The sequence below is a fragment of the Lissotriton vulgaris genome, chromosome 11 (genome assembly GCF_964263255.1).
Source record: "Lissotriton vulgaris chromosome 11, aLisVul1.2, whole genome shotgun sequence".
NCBI classification, from domain to species: domain Eukaryota; kingdom Metazoa; phylum Chordata; class Amphibia; order Caudata; family Salamandridae; genus Lissotriton; species Lissotriton vulgaris.
In genome coordinates, this window is record NC_141699.1 from 1069027636 (window position 1) to 1069053756 (window position 26121).

Here is a 26121-nt window from a genome sequence, read left to right on the forward strand (position 1 = left end):
GAAATTCCGGTTTCTTGGAGGGGTGCCGTCATTATTCCAGTATACAAAAAGGGGGATCGTGCGCAACCCTGTAACTATCGCCCAATCAGCCTGATAGACACGGTCCAAAAGGTGGTAGGACGTGTTATCATCAACAATCTGCTTGATTGGGCTGAGGAGCAGAACATTTTATCCCCTTTTCAGGCGGGCTTTCGCAAAGCAACAAGCACGGTAGACCAGGTTTTTCGCTTCCAACTTATACAATGGCGGACAGTGGTACTGGGTGGATGCAGCCTGTATGCAGCTTTTGTTGACTTGCGGGCTGCATTCGACCTGGTGCCGAGGGCAAAATTGTGGGAGGTGCTGGCTGCCCTAGGGGTCCCGTTGATTATCCTAACTTTGATTATGAGACTCCATGAGGGCACTTATGCAAAGATTCAATGGGGGGGCTATGGTAATGACACTATTGACTTTCCTGTCGAGCGGGGGGTTCGGCAGGGTTGTTCAATGGCTCCAACACTGTTTACTCTTTTTATAAACGGAATCGTTCCCCTTATGCAAGCTGAGCCTGTAGATGCTCCCTCTCTTGCTGGTGCAAAAGTTCCAATTTTAATGTTCGCAGACGATACCCTAATTTTATCAAAATCCCCAAGTGGTCTGCAAAAGGCATTGATAATCTTTGATAAATTTTGTTGTGATCATGGTCTGGAGGTAAATGCAGCGAAAACAAAACTCATGGTTTTTAATCCCAGTAAGAAATTCAAACCCAAAATTACCTTGAGCGGGCGCTGCCTTGAAGTCGTGAACTCCTTTACTTATTTGGGGATACATATCTCAAATAATAATAGATGGAACCACCACTTAGACTTAGCTATATTAAGGCATAAACAGCTTGCTGGTACCATCATTAAGGAGCACGCGAAATCTTTAACCAAGCCAATCAAACCGCCACTGATCATATATGAGGCTAAAGCAATAGGGTCTGCACTATACGGTGCAGAACTGTGGGGGCAAGAGAACCTCCAGGAGTTACAGAGGTCAGAGAATAGTTTCCTCCGTAAACTAACTGGCACCCCACAGAGTACTCCCCTCTTGCCACTCAGATATGATCTTGGTAGAAAGGAAATTTCGGCAATGTGTAAACTTCGACCAATATTATATTGGCGTAGAATCTGGACCACCCCTGAATTGTCACAATATGCAGAAGGATTTGCTGATGTAATCAAGGCAGATCGATTTCATGAAATTAAATGGTTTAGATCTCTGAGAACTGCATTAAGTGAACTAGGGTTGAGTGAACTGTGGTCGGATCCAACCGGGTCTCCCTTCCCACCAAAGTTGTTTATAAAAAACCTTTACTGGGAACATGTTGCAAATAAGAGCCTTCTTAGTAATAGCAATGGGTCTATGACGACTGCCTTCCTCGAAGCTAAACTGTTTCCAATATTTGAGTTGTACTGGGATATTATATCTAAATCCCTGGATAGGAAACTGTTTTTCCAACTGAGGGCTGGCTCTCTACCTCTTGGTAATTTAACATCTAAATGGAGAAATAGAGGTCCAGCAACTTGTTTAGCTTGTGGGGAAGGGAAAGAGACTCTGGGGCATTTCTTGTTTGTTTGTCAAGCATATTTTGTTCCGAGACGTGTCTGGTTGGCTCCCATGTGCAGAAATTTGGGTACAAAAAGTTCCATGGTAGCATTACGCATTATTAAAACTACCCCCTTAAACTGGATTATCATAGCGACTGCAAAGTATTTGGGGTGGGCGTGGGTAATTAGGCAGAGATTGCTAGTAGGGTGACTACTCTCTGCCTAGTTGTTCAGAGACTGCTAGTTTATCTATTCTCTGTTCCCATGCCTGGAGTCTATCTGTCGAAAACTTATTTAAATTAATTTTTAATCATGTATGTTTTTATAATATGAACTTTGCACCTTGATGTTTATAACTTGATGAAATCTGTTTTTTAAAAAGGAAAAACCATCCTTTTTTAACGTGTCTGTGCTTAAAGTCATGCTGACTCTGTAATTTAATTGTATTTTATTATGTGTTTGTTTGTCTGCTTTTATGAGTAATTACTCGAATAAAGCACTTTTGAATTGAATTGACAATTGTGGGCGGACGGAACACGCAAGGCCGTATTTTAATATGATAAATAAACAAGCCAGTCTGCAGTACCACAATTTACATATTTACAACAAGGGGTGGTGAGGGACAGAGTCTCTGAATTAAGCAGAAAGCTCTCACCCAGTCAAGAGATCAGGGCTAGATCCAACACCGTTTTTTAGCTCACTGCACCATCCCAGTTTCAGAACCTGGCTGTATGCAAATTAGTCTGTTCCTGTCCCAGTGCAGGATGGGAACAGGGCAAACCAAACTACAAAAGCCAATTCTTACACTGGGAAGGAAACAAGCTCCCGGGGACCGGTTTCTGGCATTACAGCCGTCTTCGGCCCGGTTTGCTTGAATCCTGATGGTGCAATGAGCAAGGGTCTCACATCTGAGAATACCCTTCCACGCTTAGGGTGGACAAAAATATTTACAACAAGGGGTGGTGAGGGACAGAGTCTCTGAATTAAGCAGAAAGCTCTCACCCAGTCAAGAGATCAGGGCTAGATCCAACACCGTTTTTTAGCTCACTGCACCATCCCAGTTTCAGAACCTGGCTGTATGCAAATTAGTCTGTTCCTGTCCCAGTGCAGGATGGGAACAGGGCAAACCAAACTACAAAAGCCAATTCTTACACTGGGAAGGAAACAAGCTCCCGGGGACCGGTTTCTGGCATTACAGCCGTCTTCGGCCCGGTTTGCTTGAATCCTGATGGTGCAATGAGCAAGGGTCTCACATCTGAGAATACCCTTCCACGCTTAGGGTGGACAAAAATATTTACAACAAGGGGTGGTGAGGGACAGAGTCTCTGAATTAAGCAGAAAGCACTGGGCCAGGGACAGACTGATTTGCATATAGCCAGATTCTGAGCTGGGATGGGGCAGTGAGATAAATAACGGTGATGGATCAAGCCCTGATCTTTGGACTGGGTAAGAGTGGTCTGCTCAATTCAGACACTCTGTTCATCACCACCCCCTTTTGTAAATCGATTTTGGCCACTATAGGTGTGGCAGGGTATGCTCAGACATGAGTCCCTTTCTCACTGCTCCATCAGGATTCAAGCAAGCCGGGCCGAAGAGGCTGAAATGCCAGAAACCGGTCCCCGGTAGCTTGTCTCCTTTCTGGTAAAGAATTGGCTTGGTAGTTTAGTCTGCCCTGTTCCCATGATGCACTGGGCCAGGGACAGACTGATTTGCATATAGCCAGATTCTGAGCTGGGATGGGGCAGTGAGATAAATAACGGTGATGGATCAAGCCCTGATCTTTGGACTGGGTAAGAGTGGTCTGCTCAATTCAGACACTCTGTTCATCACCACCCCCTTTTGTAAATCGATTTTGGCCACTATAGGTGTGGCAGGGTATGCTCAGACATGAGTCCCTTTCTCACTGCTCCATCAGGATTCAAGCAAGCCGGGCCGAAGAGGCTGAAATGCCAGAAACCGGTCCCCGGTAGCTTGTCTCCTTTCTGGTAAAGAATTGGCTTGGTAGTTTAGTCTGCCCTGTTCCCATGATGCACTGGGCCAGGGACAGACTGATTTGCATATAGCCAGATTCTGAGCTGGGATGGGGCAGTGAGATAAATAACGGTGATGGATCAAGCCCTGATCTTTGGACTGGGTAAGAGTGGTCTGCTCAATTCAGACACTCTGTTCATCACCACCCCCTTTTGTAAATCGATTTTGGCCACTATAGGTGTGGCAGGGTATGCTCAGACATGAGTCCCTTTCTCACTGCTCCATCAGGATTCAAGCAAGCCGGGCCGAAGAGGCTGAAATGCCAGAAACCGGTCCCCGGTAGCTTGTCTCCTTTCTGGTAAAGAATTGGCTTGGTAGTTTAGTCTGCCCTGTTCCCATGATGCACTGGGCCAGGGACAGACTGATTTGCATATAGCCAGATTCTGAGCTGGGATGGGGCAGTGAGATAAATAACGGTGATGGATCAAGCCCTGATCTTTGGACTGGGTAAGAGTGGTCTGCTCAATTCAGACACTCTGTTCATCACCACCCCCTTTTGTAAATCGATTTTGGCCACTATAGGTGTGGCAGGGTATGCTCAGACATGAGTCCCTTTCTCACTGCTCCATCAGGATTCAAGCAAGCCGGGCCGAAGAGGCTGAAATGCCAGAAACCGGTCCCCGGTAGCTTGTCTCCTTTCTGGTAAAGAATTGGCTTGGTAGTTTAGTCTGCCCTGTTCCCATGATGCACTGGGCCAGGGACAGACTGATTTGCATATAGCCAGATTCTGAGCTGGGATGGGGCAGTGAGATAAATAACGGTGATGGATCAAGCCCTGATCTTTGGACTGGGTAAGAGTGGTCTGCTCAATTCAGACACTCTGTTCATCACCACCCCCTTTTGTAAATCGTACCACAATTTACAAGCATGTAATAAGGTGCATCCTTATTCAAATATAAAATGTTTAACAACCACTGTAAAGGCATTACATATTGTATAAATAGATTAAAATGATAAAGCAAATAGCTAGTAAAGAGTGTGCACGCGAACGTTGTGAGTTATTTCTAAAAACTCTCACTACACGTCCGTTTCAGTTGCTCATTCAAAGAGGGCCACAGCATCTAGATGACGTGATGACGCGTTCTACTGCGGCCTTGCGTCTGGGTGCTCCGTCACCAGCTCGCGCTATTCGTTCACTGGGAGTTGTAGTTCACGCAGAAATTGTGACACCGTGGCGCAGAGACGGGGGCGCTGGGAGTTGTAGTCCTACCAACGCCATTTTTACTGGATTCTGCAGGACATGGAGCTTCTGCGGACTACGAGTCCCAGTGAGACGTGCTGTTGACCGGCTCACCTTGGCTTCGGTTACCGGCGTGCAGCGGAACCTGACTACCGGCCCAGGTGGAAGAGTGCCGAGCAGGCCAGGAGTGGGGTAGGGTGATGCCTGGATCAGGGTAAAAGGTGGGGGAGTGGGCTTCAGTCTGTTCGGGCGAACTAGAGAGTTTAGCGTAGAGAATTAATCAGAGGAAAATGATGCCGTCACTTGCTGGAGTGAACGAGCTTAAAAGGCCCTTAGCAAGATTTTGCTGTTAAAAATGAAACTCCCTGTTGCGACAGAAATCTGTGACGTCACGTCTGGGATGAGTGACGGATGTGACCCATAATGGTTAGTAAGGGGACGCAAGGGTCACAGGTTAGTTTAACAACCTGCAGTTCTGAACAGTTTTTTTTTTTACTTCAGCCTCCACCCGAAGATACATTTGTTTGAGGTTTTAAGGTACGCATTATAGCTGTTTGTAATAGCTAGTCACAACAATTTTCAAATATTCCTTTCTAAACACCGATGTGACCATAATGAGCATACAGGTGGACTTTAATCCATTGTAGTAGAACTTTACCCAAAAGCTCTCAATTATTTTAGGTCTCTGAAGCAGGCCCGGCTTCAGGAATTTTTATTTGGGTGGGCCAATGGTGCATTAGGGTGGGCCACTGCGGCACTCGCGGCCGGCATGACTCGCGGGGCAAGAGAGACGGGGCAGGGGGTTCACGCGGGGTGGGGGCACGCGGGGTGGTGTTTAATTTAATAATAATTATTATTAAAAAATATAGCTTACCTTTCCATTGGCTGGGACCCACATCTTCTCGGCTCCTGCTCTCCTGCCTCTGGCAGGAACAAGATGCAGGCAGCCAAGCTCCCTCCCCAAAGCCAAACACAACGCTGCAAGCAGTGTTGTGATTGGTCGGGACACCGCCCAGCCAGGGCCTTATGTGGAGGCCATGTTCTCTATGCAGGCTGCATTGCAGCCAATGCAGCCTCTATGGAGAAGGACAGAGTGGGCATGACTAGTTTGGGCAGCCCCAGAGGGCCTACCAAACAGTCTGTGCACTCATGACTTGACAGCTAATTAAATATACAAAAACCGAAAGGGCATGACAGGGCCGGCTTTAGCACTAATGCGAAAGTCTTGTTTCGCACCCCACCAATGACCTCTTCATCCGTAGATACCATTACTACCACCCTTCAACAGTGCCCTTCATCCCTCTGTAGCCCCTCTCTCATATGCATTTCATTTGTTGTATAGCGCTACTCATATCAGTGTAGGGTGTCACAGTACTTCACATCACACACACATTATACAGAGATAATGAATGATGCAAGTAGGTAAATCAGTCTATAGGGAATGTCGCATAAGCCAATGAGGATTAGAAAGTTTAGGACTCGTATCATCCATACTGTTGGGCAATATATTCTAAGAGGGTATGGTCTGGAGAAGCACAAAATCAGGATTTAAAGCATACCCTAATGGTTGGTGGGTTGGCTATACTAATACAAATGTATATCTGCCCAAGCTAACTCTTTTTAGCAACATTAGAATAATGAAAGACTGAGGAAGTTCTAACTATATCCCAACACAAACAAAATGTGAAGTTCTAACTAAACCATTCAGGTTTGTATGCAGCTCTTTGATGACAGTTCATAGGTCACTGTTCTATGTTAGGATTGTAACTTCTGAGCTGCAAGTAAAACAAGAATCACTGTGACAAAGACAGTACCCACTGAGCTATCCACATAAAATACAGTTGATCTGCATTTCAAAACTACCAACAAAGGATTGCTCTCCAGTAGGATCAGTAATCATCAGTTATCTGGACATTTTTATTGTTGCCTTGCATCCATGGTCAATATAATGATAACAAGCATTTACAATGCAATAGGTCTCGGGATAATTAAATTTGAGCTATTGGCATTGCTAAATAATGCACCCCAATTGCAACAAAAGTCAATAAATTGTAGGCCAAAAAAATGTGTATGTATTTTTGTAGCAATGGTGCTTTAGATGAATATGTTTAAAAGTAAAGTGCGCCACACTGCGATTGCTACAATAGTTAATTGTGGATGCGTTAACAAATTATGTGTGCACTAACGGCTGGTGGTGTGTGTGCCTGTAGAAATTGTGGACTGATGGCTGGTAGTGTGTGTGCCTAGTGAAAGCGTGCAGTGACGTCTGGTGGTGTGTGTGCCTGGTGGAAGCGTGCACTGACGGCTGGTGGTATGTGTACCTGGTGGAAGTGTGCCTGGTGGAAGCGTGCACTGTCGGCTGGTGGTGTGTGTGCCTGGTGGAAGCGTGCACTGAGGTGTGGTGATGTTTGTGCCCGGTGAAAGCGTGCACTGACGGCTGGTGGTGTTTGTGCCCGGTGAAAGCGTGCACTGACAACTGGTGGTGTGTATGTCTGGTGATAGTGTGCAGTGACGGATAGTGGTGTGTGCCTGGTGAAAGTGTGCACTGACGGCTGAAGAAGTGTGCCTGCTGAAAACGTGCACCTCCTACAGCACCACTCAACCCCCAACCCCAACCCCTACATCACCACTCAATCCCCAGCATCGCTCAACTCCCAACGCCTACAGCACTGCTCAACCCCCACCGCGTACAGCACCACTCAACCTGCAACGCCTACATCACCACTCAACCCGCAATGCCTACAGCGCCACTCAATCCCCACTGCGTACAGCACCACTCAAGCCACGAACTTCTGAATGCAGGATCTCTTCCTGTGTACCCTCTCAACTCACCTGAAAGGACATCTGCATGTAAGCAGAGGCCAAGTTGGCTGAGGTATGGGGACTAATGCGCCCATTTTACAAAGACTTCCCATACCCTTTGATAAAAACAACCATCCCAGATGTGTTAATGGGTACCTGGAGGTACCTCTGTGTGTGAGTTCAAGGAGGGGGTCTAATGTGATTTCATTTATGGAATAACTTGAAGCATCATGATGACAAAAAAATATTTTTTTTTTAGAGGCAATGTAAGGATGTTGAGTTTTAAAACGTGTACTTTTAATGGTCATAAAAAATGTCTGCAATAGGTACAGTCTGGTTAGCTATTACTGCTGCTAAAGCACTTGTTTTATCTGATACAGGACTGCTGGAATTATGCGATTCTGCATCTGTGACATTTTTCACATAATTATGTATTTGCCACATAATCCACCACGTGCAGTATAACATGCAGATTTAAAAAAACAATTGAACCTCAAATGGATCAAAAGTTACTACAAAACATGGTGACGTGTTTGCGCGCATTGGAAGCCCTTTTCAAAGGGTAACTTGCCAACTTTCAGTAGCTTATTTCTGTATTTGGCTGTTAAATTGGTACTAATGGGGTGAAATCTTTACCCAGACAGTTCTACCAAGTAAAAACAATTCAAAATAATTAACTTATACTAGTAAACAATGTGCTGCATTATACTGCATAATTTGTCTATGGTGCTCCCCTTCCACATAATTCCACTGGCCCTGATCACATAATCATTGTGTGGCAACCTATGTTAAACAGTGTTTATTACAATTCTAGAATAATGCCCTACATATTCACATTGCTTTCTGTTACATGCTGGGACCGCAAAACTATATAAATACACGTCACTATTATGCACTGCACCATCCTGGATTCAATTGTGTGACTGTTCTCATACAGACATCCTCGGGTATCACATTAACCAAGTTTCATGATGTGTGTGTCCCATCAATTAGTTTAATGTGCATTTATTTAACACCTCTTTACTCGTATCCGTGAGCATTATTTTAAGTGCAGTTGCTGAACGTGGAAATACAACAAAATACTTATCAAATATTGTGTTGTTTTTAGCAAAGCTGTTGACTTTAAATGAAGACAGCCTAGAAATGCAAAAAAAAAAAAAAAGTTGCTCTTCCAGGCCATCTTCATTCTTCAGTACTTAAAGAGGCATTTGCACCCTCCTGGGACTGCCGCCACTGACCCACAGTTTGAAGACCTCCGCCCTAAGGCCAGGGCCGGAGCTTCCATCACATGCTGTGCCTGCTGGCTTTGGCCCATTGTCATTCTATATGTGACAATGGGCCGCCATAATCTGTGCTGGGCTGCGCAGAGGCTGCAGCAGCCTCTTGAATTGGATTAGGAGAGCCAGCCTGAACACAGAAGGGGGTAAAAAAAACGGCTCACATCCTGTTTGGGTGGGCCAGGCTCATATTTGGGTGGGCCTGGCCCACCCGGCCCACCCTCTAGAACCGGGCCTGCTCTGAAGGAGGAACCTAGCCACTCCTATTTTCTTTGCATTCTTATAGTTTCACTCCTTTGTGTATAACTGGGTAACTAGGACTACAAGTTTAAGAATAAACCTAGATGAAGTACTCAGTTCATGAAAGTAGTGCACATTCATCCCGAAGCTCCCTCGGGGAACTATGTCTCTAACCTCACCGTTCTATCAAATAGTAAAGAAATATATTAATAATATTTAAACTACACCTTTACAAAAAAAATCATGGCGTTGAAGGACAGCATACTTTAACATCTAAAGAAAGGTTGTCAAAAGAGCTATAATAATTGTGGGCTGATAATATTTACTCCCTTAATATTTTCACACTGTGGTGAAAAATGTTTATCTTGCGTACATATAGATTCCTCTCACCACATATCGAACTTTTGAAATAAACTTAAAAATTCCAAATAATTTTAGTAGCTCAAAATGCTTCTTAAAGTACAACATCTAATATTGTCTGAGTCCAACCCTACACTTCAATGGGCAAAATTCAAATTTGAATGATATAATGCTTTTTGGATAATTTGGTTGGCAAACTGAAATTTGCCTGGGTGTTAATCGGATTGACTGAGCAAGTTATTTCACCCATCTTCAAAGACATGGTTTGTAAACCTGCACCTAACTTAAAAAAGAAAAACGCAATTTCGTGTCTATACCTTCCGCATCGGGTTCTAGTATTTCGAGGCTCCCTGGCCTGGCACATTGGTCTTCAGTATACCGCCCAATGACCCAAGCCCGTTTCTTCTTGGCCCTCCCTGATTTTGATATGGATATGGACTATCTTCCCTCCTGACCTACTCTGGACCAGAGTGGTGAAGAGGTTATTATTGCGCTGTTCAGCCTTACCCAGGAACCAAGGAGTAAAGGCTAGCGTGGGAAAGCAATGTCGCCTACCACTCCATTTCCAGCTCTCCACCATTAGTCAAGGTCAGAAGAGTAATGTGTTGGCTATTGTGACCTCTCCAGTCAGTGCTATTTTCCACAGCTATCAATTGACTTTGGGAAAACTGGTTTGTCGCTCTGTGTATCCATCGAAGAGCTATCTAGATGGTGAAAGTAGCACTACTTCCAAAGGCCGAGTCACGTATAGCTGCCTCTTAAGTCAGAAAGCCTCAGATGGGGCTGCATGAGCTGTGGAGGCAGGGTCTGGCCCTGAGCCTCCAGTGTGTGGATCTGCAAAGGTGTCATGGGGCAGAGAGGATTAGTTGCTGGCACAGCCCAATGACCAGGCCCTGCAAGTTTGACCTTGACCAGCGGTTTCGTAAGGCAAGGTGATTAAGCGCATTGCTTTGCCCAGCACCCACAGTCTGCTGGACACAGCTAAAGGCTGAGGCCAGTGGGACTGGGCAAAGTTTGTGATAGAAGGTCACAACCTGTGCTTAGCGGGAACTGCAGCAGGGGGCCAAGTATGTTCTAGAAAAATTAAAAGAATTCAGGTTAATTAATGGCCACTCATATCGCAGAAAAGCTTCAGGTAAGGGACTGTTATGGTTCTGATCCAAGCCCTTATAACCTCTGAGATTCCTCAGTATTAATAGAGATGAGGTAACATTACGCCCAGAGTGTAGTGCTGTAGACTGTCTTACATATGACATAACAAATGGCTTAATTGATGATATGGCATTGATACAGTCTATTACATTATTGAAGCCACACTTGATTGGGCAGTCTGTCTGCGGACTTGGGAAATACAGCCTTGTAGCTAAATGTTTAATATTCATGGACATGTGTATGGTGAGAGATACCGAAGTGTACTAAATACAATGAATATGCATTGCTGTTCAATAAATCTATGTTCATGGACGTTTTGTTGAGTCCTACATCTTACTTTTTGATTACATCCGAGCTCCGAGTCTAGGAGGAGAAAATCTTTGGTTATTCACGTGGGGCATTCAAGTTTGATCATTAAGATTGGTTAATGTCAAATGTTCTCTACTTACAGCAGCTTTCCTGTGTGAAATGGAGTTAAAGGCATGTTAAAAAAGATCAGTATTAATTATGCTGTTATCTACATGTAGTTTGGGAGAGGTCTCCATGCATTATCCATCCTTGGACCCTCAACTCTCCGGTACCTGCCTTCGTTTTGTACACTTCAACGTCCTTTGGTCAGAAGCGATGCTCATCTTTACTTATTCTCATATGTTTGTGTGTGAATCCATATCCATTTTTGTGGCGGAGAGGGAAGGAGCTGCACCAGGATACTTGTAATTTCATTTATTTCACCAACAGTGCAATACAGGATAGACTGCCGACGCATTTCGCCTTAAAAAAAATATACATACATAATATAGATGGCATACATGGTGATATCACGTCTCCATTAACTTCATTGACAACATTAACATTGTTTTTTTTTGCAAATCTTTTTATTACTTTCAAAACAAAGAAAGAAATAGACAGATCAGGTGCCATACATTCAGACATAATAATAAGGCGAGCAGACGTAAAAACAGGATAGATACTAAGCAATGAAGAAATGGTTGAGACACTTACGCTAATGTATATGAAACAGGACGTGCCACTATACGATTCACATTAAGCGCAAGCCCTCAGTCTGCCCACCCATAAAATCAAGATAATAAGAGAAGCATGAGTACCGGATACTGGAATACCAACAAAGTCAGGATGTTCCACCAACTATATTTATAAAAGGAAAGTGAGAGAGAATGTGAAGAAAAAGAAACCATAAAAACAAAAATGAAGACAAAACAATAAACCCATCCCCCATCCTGCACCCCTGCATATGGCTATTGCCTAACCCCAACTAGCAGTGTGCCTGTTGCCCCAACTAACTAAATACTAAAAGTAGAAAATGGAGGAGGGCATCTTCATACATGCCCCCGGTCTCCCCTCCCCTTCGCCAGAGCCAAGAATCCCCAGACTAAGGTCTCGAAATCTATTAAGTTGCAAATAAGTAGTGCAACAGGGGAAGCTCCAGACACCGCCCAACCTCCCGAAAGCATCATGGTTGCAAACCCCGTGTCCAGTGATACCCGATGTCAAACTCAATCACACAGTCTCATCCTTGACCCGTTCGATTAGACATGTGAGCCCCTTCCGGTCAATGCACAAAAAAGCTGTAGCAAAGTTCAAACCTAGACGTAGCAGAGGGATGAAAGTGTTGAGAACTCCGCTAGATCCAAAGACTCCCCATACCGTCATGGATTCCCAAGGTTGTTTCGTCCGCCATCTTAGCTGTGCCGATGTGTAGGGGAGTGACGCAGTTCCAAACCAACAACAGTTCCCATCAAAAGTCTCCGGAAAGGGGGCATCAAATAGTCCTTCCATAGCCGGCAGCGATCGTAGGCCTGACAATCCATTTGCGGCATCAAGATTGCTCTCATCCCCAAGAACACTGATCAGAGGCTCCAACGCCTCCCATAGTACGGGGTCTGCTTCCTCCATCGAAGTGGCCATCTTGGGTATCTCGGGTCGTTTCGTTTCTTGTAGTGGACCAGGGTCCTGTCCCATCTGCTCAATTGCAGACAAACACACTATCATTTTATGAATGTGGACTTCAACGCAAACATGAAGTGACCCTATGGCTGCCAAGACAGTTCGTAGTGACGGGTCACTCTCGGTCCGCTCCACAACACCTCGCTCGGGTTCGGTCATATTTGCGTCCCCAGAGAGCCCAGTCTCCCCGTGGGGAACAGGAGGATGCGGAACGGATGACTTCAGAGGGGTACTTATCGTTGGGAATAACAATCCAAACTCAGCCACCACAGGCGGAGATCCCAACCCAGCGAACACCGGCGGGGCCCTAACCGCGCCAGGGACCTCCGTCCAAGGCTCCAATTGGGCGTCGTCACCCCTCCTTCGATGTTCACCAATTCAGCCAACCATCGTCCACTTCAGTCCAAGAATTTTTCCCACCTCGGTAGACCGGACCCTGTCACACAACTACAGACGATGTTGTTCAACTGAAACCCGGCTGGGCCAGTACTCGAGACCCCGGCTTCCAGGCTGGTCTAGGCCGCAAACTGCCACACAACATATCTTTGTCTACCAAACTGGTAGAAATCTCGGGATTGCACCGTTAAGCTCCAGTCCGGTTCATACACACGGAAGCAGGGCGAAACAACAGAATAAGTAACAGGATCTTCTGGCAGGAGTTGGAGGTCGGCGGAGCCGGGAGCTTACGCGGCCATCTTGTTTGCTAGCGTAGCTCCTCCCCCCAACATCAACATTGTTGATGCTGCACAAATGTCTTTTTATTATTGCTGTATGTTTACAGCAGTGAAGTCCACTCAGGCACACGTTTCGCAAGTGTCACGGGGCACCAACAGTGATCAGGAAGAGAAACAAGACATTTTTAAGGACAGTTCACACTCTGGACAACAGGTCTCACCCTTCGACCCCCACCATCCTACCAAATGGCAGTGTTCAGGAAGACTAATTATCCACGTCTGAAGCAAAAAGACCTTATTGACTTTTTTAAGTGGAAGCCTGCCACCTCTTTTCCCACTTCAGTGCCCATGTTACCTCCCTCCAGATTCAGGAATGACAGTAGTACACTTCCAAAGTCTTGTAAAGTATCTTTATCTCCATCTTATGTACGTGAACAGGTCAAGGGCATCCAGATTGGAACCTACAAATCTCCTTAATTTTGGCTCACTCAGACATGCACTGTGTGTGTAACACACAGACCACACACATACATACAACCACACACATGCCAGAAGGTTAGCACAAGGATTTAGGTTAGCTTGTAGCCACTGAACTTGACACAAGTTGGCCGGTAGGCCAGTACTCCTGCGACCCAGGTAAAAAGGTTTGGACACATTATATGATTTCTAAGACACAATATGTTGCCACCACCATTCTTCATACTAGAACCTGTGACAGGGACCGTTGTCTGCTGCAACTAACTATATGCAGGGGGTGCTTGGTTCACCCATCCCGGTCCAGGATGGTACTCTCATCAAGGGACAGGGCTAGGTATTGGAGCTGACATTAGAGGAGTGTGAGGCCACAAGTCCTAAAACATTGTTCTCTCACTTGGACAGTAAGGGCAGGGGACACTGCACACCAGGCCCTGGCTATTCATGTCCCAAAAAGAAATGTCAGTGCCTTCTAGGTTTTGGAATGTAACTGCAATATCCTTACAGCTGAAGTTCATTTAGGAAAATGTATTATACTTTCATGATTTGAGTGCTTTAACAAAGACTTTTTTCAGTAAATTTGTATTTAGGATCAATACTTTAATTATAACCTTAAAATATTGATAAAGGCCTTTAAAATTCATGGATGTCGAACTACTCCCAGCTCAAGCCAGTACCTTTGAGTATGGAGCAGTGTGATAATATTGCTTCATGTTTTCTTTATATAGGTGCAGACACCCTACCTGTCGCCATGGATGGCCTCAGCATCTCTCCCTTGGAAGCCATCTGCCTCACCTCCAGTGTTGCTTTCTCAGGGCTCTTCTACTACTTGTACCGGAAGAAAGCCAAAGCTGCGAACAAGATCCTGGTAGGAATGAATTCCAAACTACCCCTGTAGGAGCGTGTGTGCCCTAGTTCTAGAGGAACTTCTGTGTGGAGCATAGGGCCTGGGTCTGGACGATTCACACCTGAGCAAAGTTAAGGCTTAGTTGGAACTCACTTCTCTTGCGTCTTTAGGAACCACTTGTGATGGAAGATCATGCCTAGCGGAAAGCGAAGTGGCTAGCAGTGTAGTATCAACATGGAATTTGGAGCTGCCTTCAGGGCAGGGCCGTTAATATTTGCAACCCCGGGCAAAGTGATATTTTGCCACTTATCCACCTCTTACAAAGGGGCGAAATATGCTTAATGCAATGACCATCTGGCAGACCCTTGTTAGTGATATCTTAGGTGAATGTCCAGAATTGTCTTACCTTAGACTGGTCCTAGATCTCCTCTCTGTCTGGAAAATCCAGGATCAATAGTGTAAAACAGATAACGTGTATTTATCTCTTGTTCTGGAGGAACCAGGTATTATTTGTGGTTAAGTACTGTTGGCGCTGACTTGAGTTGGTTTAGAAAGATGAAGGGTTTAAGGTATGGCAGTCCGGCTTGTGTCTGACTTGCTTTCAGTCTGGCTTCCGCAAGGTAATCTTTGTTTAAATTCCAAATCTTCCACACCAGCCGGTGAGAAGATCATGTAAGGCGATGCCGTTGTGGCGATCGCTCGGGTGGAGAAGCGGGGACGTCTCAATCAGTTGGGCGCGGTTCAGTGAGTGAACCGCGCCCGACAAAGATTACCTTGCGCCATTCATGCAGTTGGAGTTTGTCTCCAAAGTAGATAACAGTTGAATGATACACCTACATAAATTGAGGCTGTCCTACCCATTTCCAGTCCTGATAAAGACCCGCCATAGATGTACATAAATCACTGCATTTCATCTAGGGTCGAAACGTCAACGTTCTGTCTATATATCCACCTACACAGAGATTCAACTACTAAAGAAAAATTGTACTCCCTTGAGACTATTATGTTTTGCAGTGGATATGTTGAATAATTTCTGTTTTTGTTTGTATGTATCATTTGTTTAGTACTTGTGTAATCATTTGGAGCACTCAGTCACTTTTCAAGACCCACTCGCTTAATGTGTCCTTAGTTCTTGTATTGTTGTTTTGGACAGCTTGCACTACGCTCTTTGAAATAATATGCTAGAAGGTTAAATACTAAAGATTTACCCTCTTATTTAATTGTGGTCAGTGTTTTTGTTTGGTTTTCTGATTTATCCTACACCAGATAGATCTTTCCTTTTGTATTCAATACGTTTTCAAAGTAATTGCCTTTCCCAACAGAACCACTTTGTTGTTTAATTTCCCTGACCCAGGTTCTGAGGGTTACTTGGTTACCCCATTACTTCTAAAGGTTACCATCAGCTAGGCAGGTAAGTTGGGATTTCAATGGAGGTCTAGGCATCGTCGGCTGAGCTCCCTAAGTTCTGGGGGCTCTGGATGCAGTGGTGCCTTTTGGTGTTGGATTTTCTTTACCGGAGCCAGTCGCGGTTTTCGTATTGAGGCTGCAGGTGTGTTCGTGGAGTCCAGGAGAGAGCAGCCACAGCTGGAGTCAAAGTCAGGATCACTGGGGATACTTCATTGGACAGGTGTGCCACTCTGTCTTGGGCAATGGGCATTGGGTGCAGAGTGGACAGGAAACCCGGATCCGCCTGGATCCAGAGTCCTTGTAGATGGATTCTTCTGGACAGGGCTACTGTCCTTGGGAGATCTGGCATTTGTTAAATAGTTAGCAGTCTTCGTCGGTCGCTTGCCACAGGGCAGGCGTCAACTTCTCCGCAGGATCTTAAAGCGGGAGACAAGCCAATAGGGCTGGGGCCAAGTTAGTAGTCGTCTTCGGGCTTTGCTGCACTGCGTCTTCTTTCATTCTTCTTCTTAGTAGGCTACAGGAATCTGAGGATCAAGGTTCAGTGGTGCCCCTAAATACTGAATTTAGGGGCGCTAATAGCCTAGCAGGTAGTAACCAATGGGCTACCTACATTTTTTGGTGACTCCACCCTTTGTATGTCCCCTCTCTTTGGAGAGCTGGCATCCCCTAACCTGATGGGCTAAAATCCATTCATTCAAGATGGAGGATTTTCTAAGGAGGGGGTCACCTTGATCCAGGGCACCTTAGGGGTGGTCCTCGCTGAAAGGAGACACAATTCTCCTGCTGGATAATTTTCTTTCTGGCCTTGCTGCTGGAAGAGGGGCTTGGTCAAGGGGGGCGGGCATCTCCACTAGCTGGAGAGGCCCTGGCTAGCATAACAAAGGGCTTGAAGCCTTTGAGGCTCACCGGCCTAAATGCTGTTCCTGCTTGTGGGTAGGTGAGAAGCACCTCCACCCCTAGGAGGCTTTGTTTCTGACCCACGAGAACACAAGATCTCCCAACACAGGAAGGTCAGAAACATGTCTGCAAGTGGCAAGCTGTTGCAAACCAGTCAGCCACACACTAGTGGTTCGGTCGTTTTTCAGGGGGCATCTCCAAGAAGCCCTCTGGTGCCTTTTACAATAAATCCAGCGCTGGCATCAGTGTGCGTTTATTATGCGGAGAAGTTTGGTATCAAACCTCTTAGCATTCAGTAAAGCCATCGTGGAGCTGTGGTGTTCGTAATGACAAACTCCCAGCCCATGTGCTAAATATGGCTTCACTGTACTTACAATGCCTAAGAATGGACTTGAACATTGTAGGGGCATATTTACACAGCGCTGTGCCCTCACCTGTGGCATAGTGCACCCTGCTAGAGGGGTGACTTACCCATGCCACAGGCAGTGTTTGGTAGGCATGGCACACAGATATGAGTGCTGTGTCGACTCTTTAAGTTTTGTCTGCACCAAAACACACAGTCTGCAATGGCAGTGTACATGTGTTAGGTGATGGGTCCCTGAGGTGGCACAATACATGCTTGTAGCCCTTAGAGATTCTGTCTGGTCACAAGGCCCTTGGTACCACTGGTACCTTTTACAAGGAGTTTATATGTGGGCCAGAGGTGGGCCAGTTGTGGGAACAAAGGTACAGTTTTGAAAAAGAACACAGGCACTGAGAACTTGGTTGGCAGGGACCCAGGTTTGGCCAAATGTATTCACACCCCTAGCAAGCATGTTTCGTGATCAGTGCATTTTTTACGTTCCAATAAGTAAAAAGGGAGACAATAATGAAAGTGACTTTACATGTCTAAAAAAGCATGTTATTTTACCAAATGAGTTATGTTTGGAACTAAGTAAACCCTTATAGGTAGTCCAAAGGTGTGACCGGTTGTCCAAAATGGATGTATACTTGCCATGTGATGTCAACACTGATGGAGGGTTACGAGGGAGGCCTACGAGGGTGGCCATTGAAAAGAACACACAAAGGAAGAGGGAGAGTGGTGAGAGAGAGGGCAGAAAATAAGGAGGAGAAGAAAATGATGGGGAGGAAAAGACAGTGAAAGAGCTGAGATAGGAGGAGAAAGAGCAAGAGACCTACAGATGAGAGGTCTTAACCCCTTCGCTGCGGGGGTGGGGGGGGGGTGTAATTCCCTCGCTGTGCTGGGGTACGGGGGCGAGCACAGCGCCCCCATGCTCATGACGAGCTGAGCTCATCATGAGGCACGGCACTCCGTTGCTCATTCCCGTGGAACGCTCAGCACAGCAGGGGAATTATCCCCACGTGTGAGCGTTCCACGGCTCATGACGAGCTGAGCTCGTCATGAGCACCGGTGCGCCGGGTCTCATGACGAGCACAGCTCGTCATGAGCCTCGATGGTGTTAAATGATAAGAGAGTGACAGGGAGGTGATAGGGGAGAGACAAAAGGGAAAAAGAGCTGAGAACAGAGGTAACAACAAGGAAGGAGGAGTATGGAAAGGTGACTTGGAAGCTTGAATAGAAAGGGAGTAGAGAGAGAAAAATGTGAAGTTGTGTGGGTGAGGAAAAAGAGAGACATAAAAAAGCAGGATAGAGTGGTGTTTAGTGAGATAAGAAAAAGGGAATAGGGCAGAAAAGAGAACAAAAGTGAGGTGATAGACAGACAATATAAGGGAGCGAAGGGATGAAAGAGAAGAGAGGAAAGAGGACTAAAGAAACAGCTGGAAAAATACTGGCAGGAGATAAAAGAGGGAACACTAGGAAGCACTACAAGGAGATGATGGTGGTGAGGAAAGATGGAGTTAGTGGGGGAGGAAGGGAACATAAGAGGTACAAGAGAGTAAAAAAAGTCTAGGTGGGGCATGACAAAGGAAGACTGAGGAGTGTATGTCACAGTGAAAAATGGGCAGGAGGAAAGGAAGGAGTGAGGATGTCAGGAGTTTTCTGGTTTGCAACCAGTGAAGGATGGCTAGGGCCTCAAAAGCACAATTTTGTTAATGTCTTTTTACAGGGATTTAGATAGTGCTGAGACATCACCTTGGTCACTTTTGAGCACTATCTGAGTTACCTTAAAGTCCAGGAGCCTAGTTTGGAGGTGGGAGGTAGTAGGGAATCCTCCAACTCCTGGTGGTAGTGCTGATTTGAGTTGCCATCCACTGCTCAAAATATCCTGTACCTCTGAGATCGTATGAAGCGAGGGGTGCCTTGGGTGGGTTCCCTCTGGTATTGGCACTTCCTCGAGGTGTGGGAGTATTTCCGCTGCCTCTCGGGTCCAAATCCTGCAAAATAAGAACCCTTTACTTCCCTGGATAGCTATTGGAAGTGGGTGGATGTCAATGTACTCCCAGCACAAGCAGTGCTTAATTTGAGCCGTTGATTTCCAGTGCTCAGCACCTACACTTGAACATCAAAATTTTTCATGAGCACCAGTTAACGGCACATTTATTCATGGGGAGATAAAGTGATTTACCCAGAGTCACAAGATGTTGAGCCGACGCCAAGACTCGAACCTAATTCGCCACCTCCAAAGTCAGCAGTTCTGGCCATTACGCCACGTCCTCGCCCCACTTTCATGGTTAGTAGTTGGTTCTGTTTTAGGTGGCACTAACAGGAGAAATGGGCTGGTGCAAGCTGCCTCCTGACGAGAGCCCTGGCACTTGTATTTTTTGCAAATTAAGCACTGAGTACAAGGACATAGAGTAATTGAAATGCAATGGGAGTGGTCCACTTATGCAAATGGCTGCTATGTGCAGGTTTATTTGGAGAGGATATGACTTACTCTAACAGTCCTGGTCTGAAATCTTCTACTAGCCCAGGGCCCAGAGGCCCACACTGGGAAGAACAGTAGAGGCCATAACTGCCAGGTGCCTCTTTAGAAAGGGATCTGTTAATGACCTCACTTCATTGTTGCTGCTGTTTTAAGGCAGTTTCTAGAAAATTACAGTACACAAATGAGATCATTTCTTGCATGTATCTCATTGCTACTCGCTATGAGTGTCACTCAAAGTGTCACGCAAAAAGCATTGAGATGTCACACATGGAAACGACCACAAGGAAATGTCACACATAGGCAAATTGAAAAGATGGCCTCTATGCACGTGTTTTTTTTTGTTGAGATTGTCGCTTTGTTTTAATTGCTCCACATTCTGGAACTTCCTGTCCAACTTATCTGATGAAACTCAGAACAAATCTAAACATTTCCTTCCTAGCAGACCTTTCTTTTCACAGAGCTGACCTCAGTTCGTTGGTTCGTGTAAGTGTCCCTCTGGCAGCTCGACTGGCAAATAAAACTATATAACCAATAAAACATTGACAACTGTTCTTTTAAGAATGTGAACGTACTGCTGTTTTTTGTGTTTTCATATAATGTGAGGATTAGCATCATGGTGAATAACTCTTGTTAACTGTACCCTTAATTGTGCTCCAAGATGAGGATTGCACAGCCAGAATAGACGATGCTGAAATACCTCAAGATGGGTCTAGAATGGGAGTTGAAAAGAGCTGCCAAAGTGCAAAATAAAGTTTAGCTTGGGGCTGCGAAAAGTCTTGCTAAGAGCCAGCTTTTCAGATGTTTGTGTAAGGCCCGGTAATCAGTCATTGTGAGAGCGACAAGGAGTGTGTCCAAGTCGCCTTTACCCAAGAGTGACTTCAGAGAGATAATCCTTCGTCCAAGACTGACTATTGACAACCGAATCAAAGGAACTCCTCAGGAAATCTTTTTAGATTAAATGATAAATTAAGACAAAGTACAGATTCTGACGCTTCCATATCTTTCTGATTGCTCAGATGTGACTGAAGTTAGCCATCACTGTGTTGGAAATTGCCTGTTGAATAATGTTTGGCCAATGGAAGGCCCCTTGTTATCTGTGTCACATCCTTCGCCTGTCTCTTGCAAGAGTAAAAGCTGTGTCCTTAGTGTCTGCTTCAGCCTGTCTCCTTCTGAATCGCTCATTGGTAGTATATATTGAAAAGAGCTTTCAAGACATTCCTCAATGGCAGCATCGTGTTCTCTAAGGACTGGTCTCTCTTGGGTAAGGGATTGCTTTTATGTTGATAATCCCTTGGTCCATGTTCAGAGGTATGTCTATCATCGGGCTCCCTAAAGCTGTCCGGAGTATACAGCACAGGTGAGCACATTTCCTCTTCAGGAAACAGTCCTCCAATGCATCAATTCTAGTATTTACAGGAATCTCTTAAATTTCCTTATTCTACAACTGACGAATCTTCATTATTCACCTTTTATAAAACATTGGAATGTTGGATGGTCCCTTGGAAGCAAAGAAATGACTCTCCGCTAATATTCCTTCTGCTCCAACTTTCCGATGTTTGTTTTTCTATTTCTCCCTTTTTTAATTTAGCACATTCTACCTTTATTGCGTGGGATGTTCCAATAGACATGTAGCCCTTCTGCCTTGGACTGTTAAATGCCCTCTCCCTAGGTATTAGCATATAACTGGTTCAGGGCTCTAACAACCGGTATTGCCCTCAGCAATGGGCTATACGGCTACAAGATGCTCAGTACTAAATCCTATTGAAAGCTGAAGGTGTGGAAGCTGGTCATAGAAATTGATCACGGGCTGAGATAATGATCCTCTTTCATGGTGGTGCAGAATACACCTAAATATTCTGAAGAACTGAGCCCCCACAGTTTGACTCTTGAAAGACCAACTGTCCATTGACCCAGCTAGCAGTGGACATTCCTTGGTGGGATAGCAGCCATAGAGGGAAACCAGGTGGTGTCTGAAGTCACTATGAGGCTTTGAAAGCTTAGCTCTCTGCAGTGATGCCAGGGGAATGAACGTTCAATGATATCTTGCTTTGGGTGTTAGAAGCGGTCAAGCCCACTGACATCAAGACTTCTAGCTGGGGTGGAGTGAAGTTGAGCGACTGTCACGGCTAAAGAATCACTGCCTTGACATTGCAAATCATTTGCCTTCTTTGTCGATCTCAAAGGATCCTCTGTGGTTGGGCTTATGGGTGGGGCTGGTACCATCTGAGCTGACGCTGGTCTGGAGATCTTGTCGGACAGAGCAAATGGCTGGTAATCAGCTGGCCCTGTGTACTGCAATAACATACCTTAATCTTCCATTTACATTTTCAAATGTAACCTGACGCAACTTGTTTTCAGGATCCTCCTATTGAAGTTCCATCACAGTCGCTACTATTCTAGTTCGATCATCTACCAAAAGCATTGGGCAAGTGCAATTATCCTCTGAAAGTACCAATGTTGATTTTAATTTGTTTTTATTTGAAATAGTACTGTTTGGTTTACTGTTTTTTTTATTTTGTGTCTTGCATTCTGCGACATAGACCGTTCTCTTTGTGCTTAAAAACTACATCAAACCATTAAACAGTCTGAGCCAGGAAGCGCGCTGTGCAAGGAAGAAAAACAGTACTTTGACTAGGAGCTCAAACAGAATTGCAAAATGCTCACTGCTGGAAACGGTGCTCTGCAATGAACATACTTTTATAGCAGTTTAGATTGGAAGGACGGGGGGAGCTGGCGACTTGGTGGTCAAGGGAGAGCTCGAGCAGGCAAACATATACTTTGCAGGTCTTTTATCACAGGCCCTCTGGCACGTGGAGCGAATTTAAAAGCAAACCCTCACAGTTGTACAGTAAGGATAGACATTTTTGCTCACTCTGTTCCCAGGTTTCTTTTCCTGTGATGGTTTATTTTTGCACCCGCCAGCTCATTGAAGCTTAGGTCTTAAATCTGAGGCGGGTGTTACCCCCTCATTTAAGATTAAAAAAATAGAAATAATGGATAAGAACAACCAAACTGCATGTTTAATAGCTTTAGTTCTGCATTTACCACCACACTTTTGCTGGTGGTAATAGCAAATGTTTTTCGCATCTGAGGCAATTTTACCTCCTCAATTTTTCATTAAAGCCACAGCACCCACCATGGTATTCCCGCTGTAGTTTAAATGTGCGTAGTTTGGGAGAAAATGGTTAGTATATCCGAAATGCCATTTAGACCCATTGTATAAGTTACCGTCTTTTGGGATTTGTCTGTAATCTTGATGCCTAAAGGACAGTTTCAGAGTTACCATCTACACCCAGGAGCCCCCTGATGGTTGCTTACTCATTATTTGAAAGTATGTCCATTCTGTTTGTTGTCATATATACATTTTTACTACTAGGAATACACTGGCACATTGTATTGTATTATAATTGCATTTGTATAGCGCTTACTACCCTTGATGAGGTGTTGAAGCGCTTTTTTCGGCAAGTAGCACTCTACTCCGGGACCCATATAGGATTAGTGTTGAATTAGTATAGTGAAACATGCAAGTAAATTTTAAGTGGTGGATAGGTTAGTCAGTTATTTGGATTCAGAAGGAAAGAAGAGGAAAAAAGGTTTGTATTTATATAGCGCTTGTTACCCCTGATGGGGTGTTGAAGCACACTACTCCGGAAACCCATAAAGGATTAGTGGTGAATTAGTATAGTGAAATATGAACGTAATTTGAGTGGTGGATATTAGTCAGTTAATTGGAGTGAGAAGGGTAGCGGAGGGATAGAAGGGGAAGAAAGGTTTGCATTCATATAGCACCTGTTGCTCCTGATGGGTGTTGAAGCGTCATATCAATCCAGAACACTTTCAGTACCCTTGTCAAGAAAAAGCTGAAGATCCTCCTCTTCTAGGAACCAACCCATCCATAAGTAACTACTTTGATTACTTACACTAGATGGACAACAATGAACCAACTATCATGAGATCACTCCTACTTGTTCGCAAGTTTTTCTGTCTCTCGCTTTTATCCCTACCCTTCCTATTGTATTATACATGTTTACGTCAACAAGTTAACCTTACTGTCCTCCCCGTCTAAGTCCGTTTCTTTTGCACAATCTTTCTGGACATACTTGCCTTGTTCTAGGTCTAACATCTGTGTGAAAATGATCTCCCAAGTGTGTAACTAGGCCAGTGTGAGTGACTGTTGATACGCAACCGTTCTCTATGAGCAGACACCGCGCTGAGAGTCTGTTTCTGATGCTCATTCAGTGCTGAATATTATTCTCATCATTTCAGGATATCCCAAAGTTCCATGTAGATGACCAGCTAACTTCCATTTTGGAGGCCACCACAGGGAAATGTCTGTGCTATGTTGCAGTAGAAGGTGAGCGGTTTGTAAAATATTTAATGTCCTGTATGCTTTGGCTGCACGTGGGGCTGTTGATGTCATCTGTCCAGCAAGCCTCTACTCTTGAATCTGAAAACGCTGTTGCTCAGTATTCAATTCTGAACCTACAGTGAAAGAACCTGATGCTGCAGCTGGAAGGAGGTGTGTTTGCAGAATGTTGAGCAGTAGTTCGGAACCTGTGGTCCGGGGATCCCTGGGGGTCCGCAAAGCCTCCTCAGGGGGTTCGCGACTACTTGGAAAATGAAATAATATTAACAGTTTAATAAGACCAAGACTCTGGAAGGAGTTGAAACGCGCTGCGTATTTGTGCCCGATTAAACTTCTTTTGCATCAGAGACTGCAACCGGAGTGGTTCGTTTCTTCACCAAAACCCCAGGTGAGAGGAATCTTGCATATGGTGGTGCGGTGGCGTCCGCACAATACGAGCCCCTGCCCGCTTGGATGGGCGTTCTATGACGCTAGTCTCTGTTCACAGTTTAATAACGTGTATATAAATAAGCTAAATGTACAATTGAAAATTTTAAAACCTACTGTAAATGTGAATGAATTTGAAATTGGAGGCTAAAAATGTAATTAGAATCCTCAGATTGATTCGTGGAAGCAGTGCAGGTGCATACCATGAAATATAGTATGGGCAATGAGTGGCCTCGATTGATTTTAAACCAGCTCAAACATTTCTATTAAAATTTAGTTTTTTTCTTCTTTACATGTGTTTATTTATTAAATAAAACGTGTCACAATTTGTTTGTTTGTTTGATAAATGTTTTTTTCTTCATTTTTTGTGTGTGTGGTTTTGCCGTTCAAATCATCGACAATATTTAGTCGGGGGTCCCCGGCTTCCAGTAATGACTCATGGGGATCCCAGATTCCAATAATGATTCAGTGGGGGTTCCGAGGTTCCAGTAACAATGATGTGGGAGGCCCCAGAAGTGAAAAGGTTGAGAACCGCTGATGTAGAGAGTTAAAGAAAGTAATGCTTAAGGGGTGGTCAAGTGAACTGATGGCTCTTGTGAAGAAGAAAGGCATAGCATAGCTAGTATATCGTGCAGGAGCCCCTGTGTATTGATGCATTTATTTTAACTTAAAGATCATAAATATATTGGTGTAAAAATGCTCAACACTCATCTTGTCTCACTGAAACATGTCCTTGTTGACACTGAGCCTGTGCATGAGACCAGGAAATTTGAGCTGGCATGACCTTTTTCTGAAACACCAGCTAGGTAGTATGGATGTTAAAAGTGTAATCACTCCATCAACCAACATGAGGTCTTCCAAATAGTGTGCAGCTGGTTTTCACACTAATGGTTTGTAGCATTATGTGTGACTGATTATTTTGGTTGTGTCTTCCAGGTCAAGTCCAGCCGGTGGGGAAATCTCTACATAGCCTGCACCAAGAGAACCTGAAGGGTGTGATTCAGAAGCAGGTCCTGAAAGAGCATCGCTTGATCTGGAACAGCCTGGCGCGACACTGGTGAGTGAGCATGGCCCTTAGAGCAGATCTCTGAAGAGCGCAAAAGTGCTCAGTGCATGAGAAGCAGCTCTCTCAACTTAGAAGGGTCTTTGAGGATCTGTGTGTGCATTAGTTATCAGCTCTCCTTCATTGGAGCATAGAGGTGGTGTGATAGCACCCATTTGTGGCCCCAGTCCCAAATTCAAACTGATCAATGTAGTTCCTGAATCAGGGCATCAAACATCTGTTTGTCAAGTCATTAAAGCTGGACCTCACATCCTGGTGTCAAAACAGACTGCCTCTGGGTCCTCTCAGGCTGAATCAAGGGTTAGGGAGGTGTGGGATCCTCCACGGGCATTTATGGTGTACACTCACCCGTGTGTGGATGGCAGGTGAGGCATCAGCTCCACAAGAGTAAAGCTTTTTGTGGTTCCTCTTTTGTGGTTCCTCTTGAGCAGCAGTGTGGTTCCATTGAGGAATTCCTGGTTTGAGGCCATTGCTGTTGACACGCGCTGTCCAGCTGCTCTGCAGGCAGACAAGTCTTCCTTCTTTCCTCAAGTTACCTCCAGATAGATTTCCCACGCTTAA

General features: G+C 45.0%; 1 protein-coding gene across 3 annotated transcripts in view; it reads left to right on the top strand.

Annotated features, from left to right (window-relative positions):
• The first annotated feature begins 4828 nt into the window (after window positions 1–4828).
• The window catches only part of LOC147684099 (mitochondrial ubiquitin ligase activator of nfkb 1-A-like), a 30268-nt gene continuing 8975 nt past the window's right edge, over window positions 4829–26121 (top strand). The window contains exons 1-4 of one of the 3 annotated variants that reach the window (XM_086944455.1): window positions 4829–4974; window positions 14455–14594; window positions 23972–24059; window positions 25434–25554. In XM_086944455.1, the coding sequence (XP_086800581.1) occupies window positions 14478–14594; window positions 23972–24059; window positions 25434–25554 (326 nt within the window). In that variant the 5' untranslated portion in view covers window positions 4829–4974; window positions 14455–14477. Of the gene's footprint in view, window positions 5236–14454; window positions 14595–23971; window positions 24060–25433; window positions 25555–26121 lie in introns of all 3 variants that reach the window. The other 2 variants (XM_086944457.1, XM_086944456.1) reach the window with 2 other exon arrangements.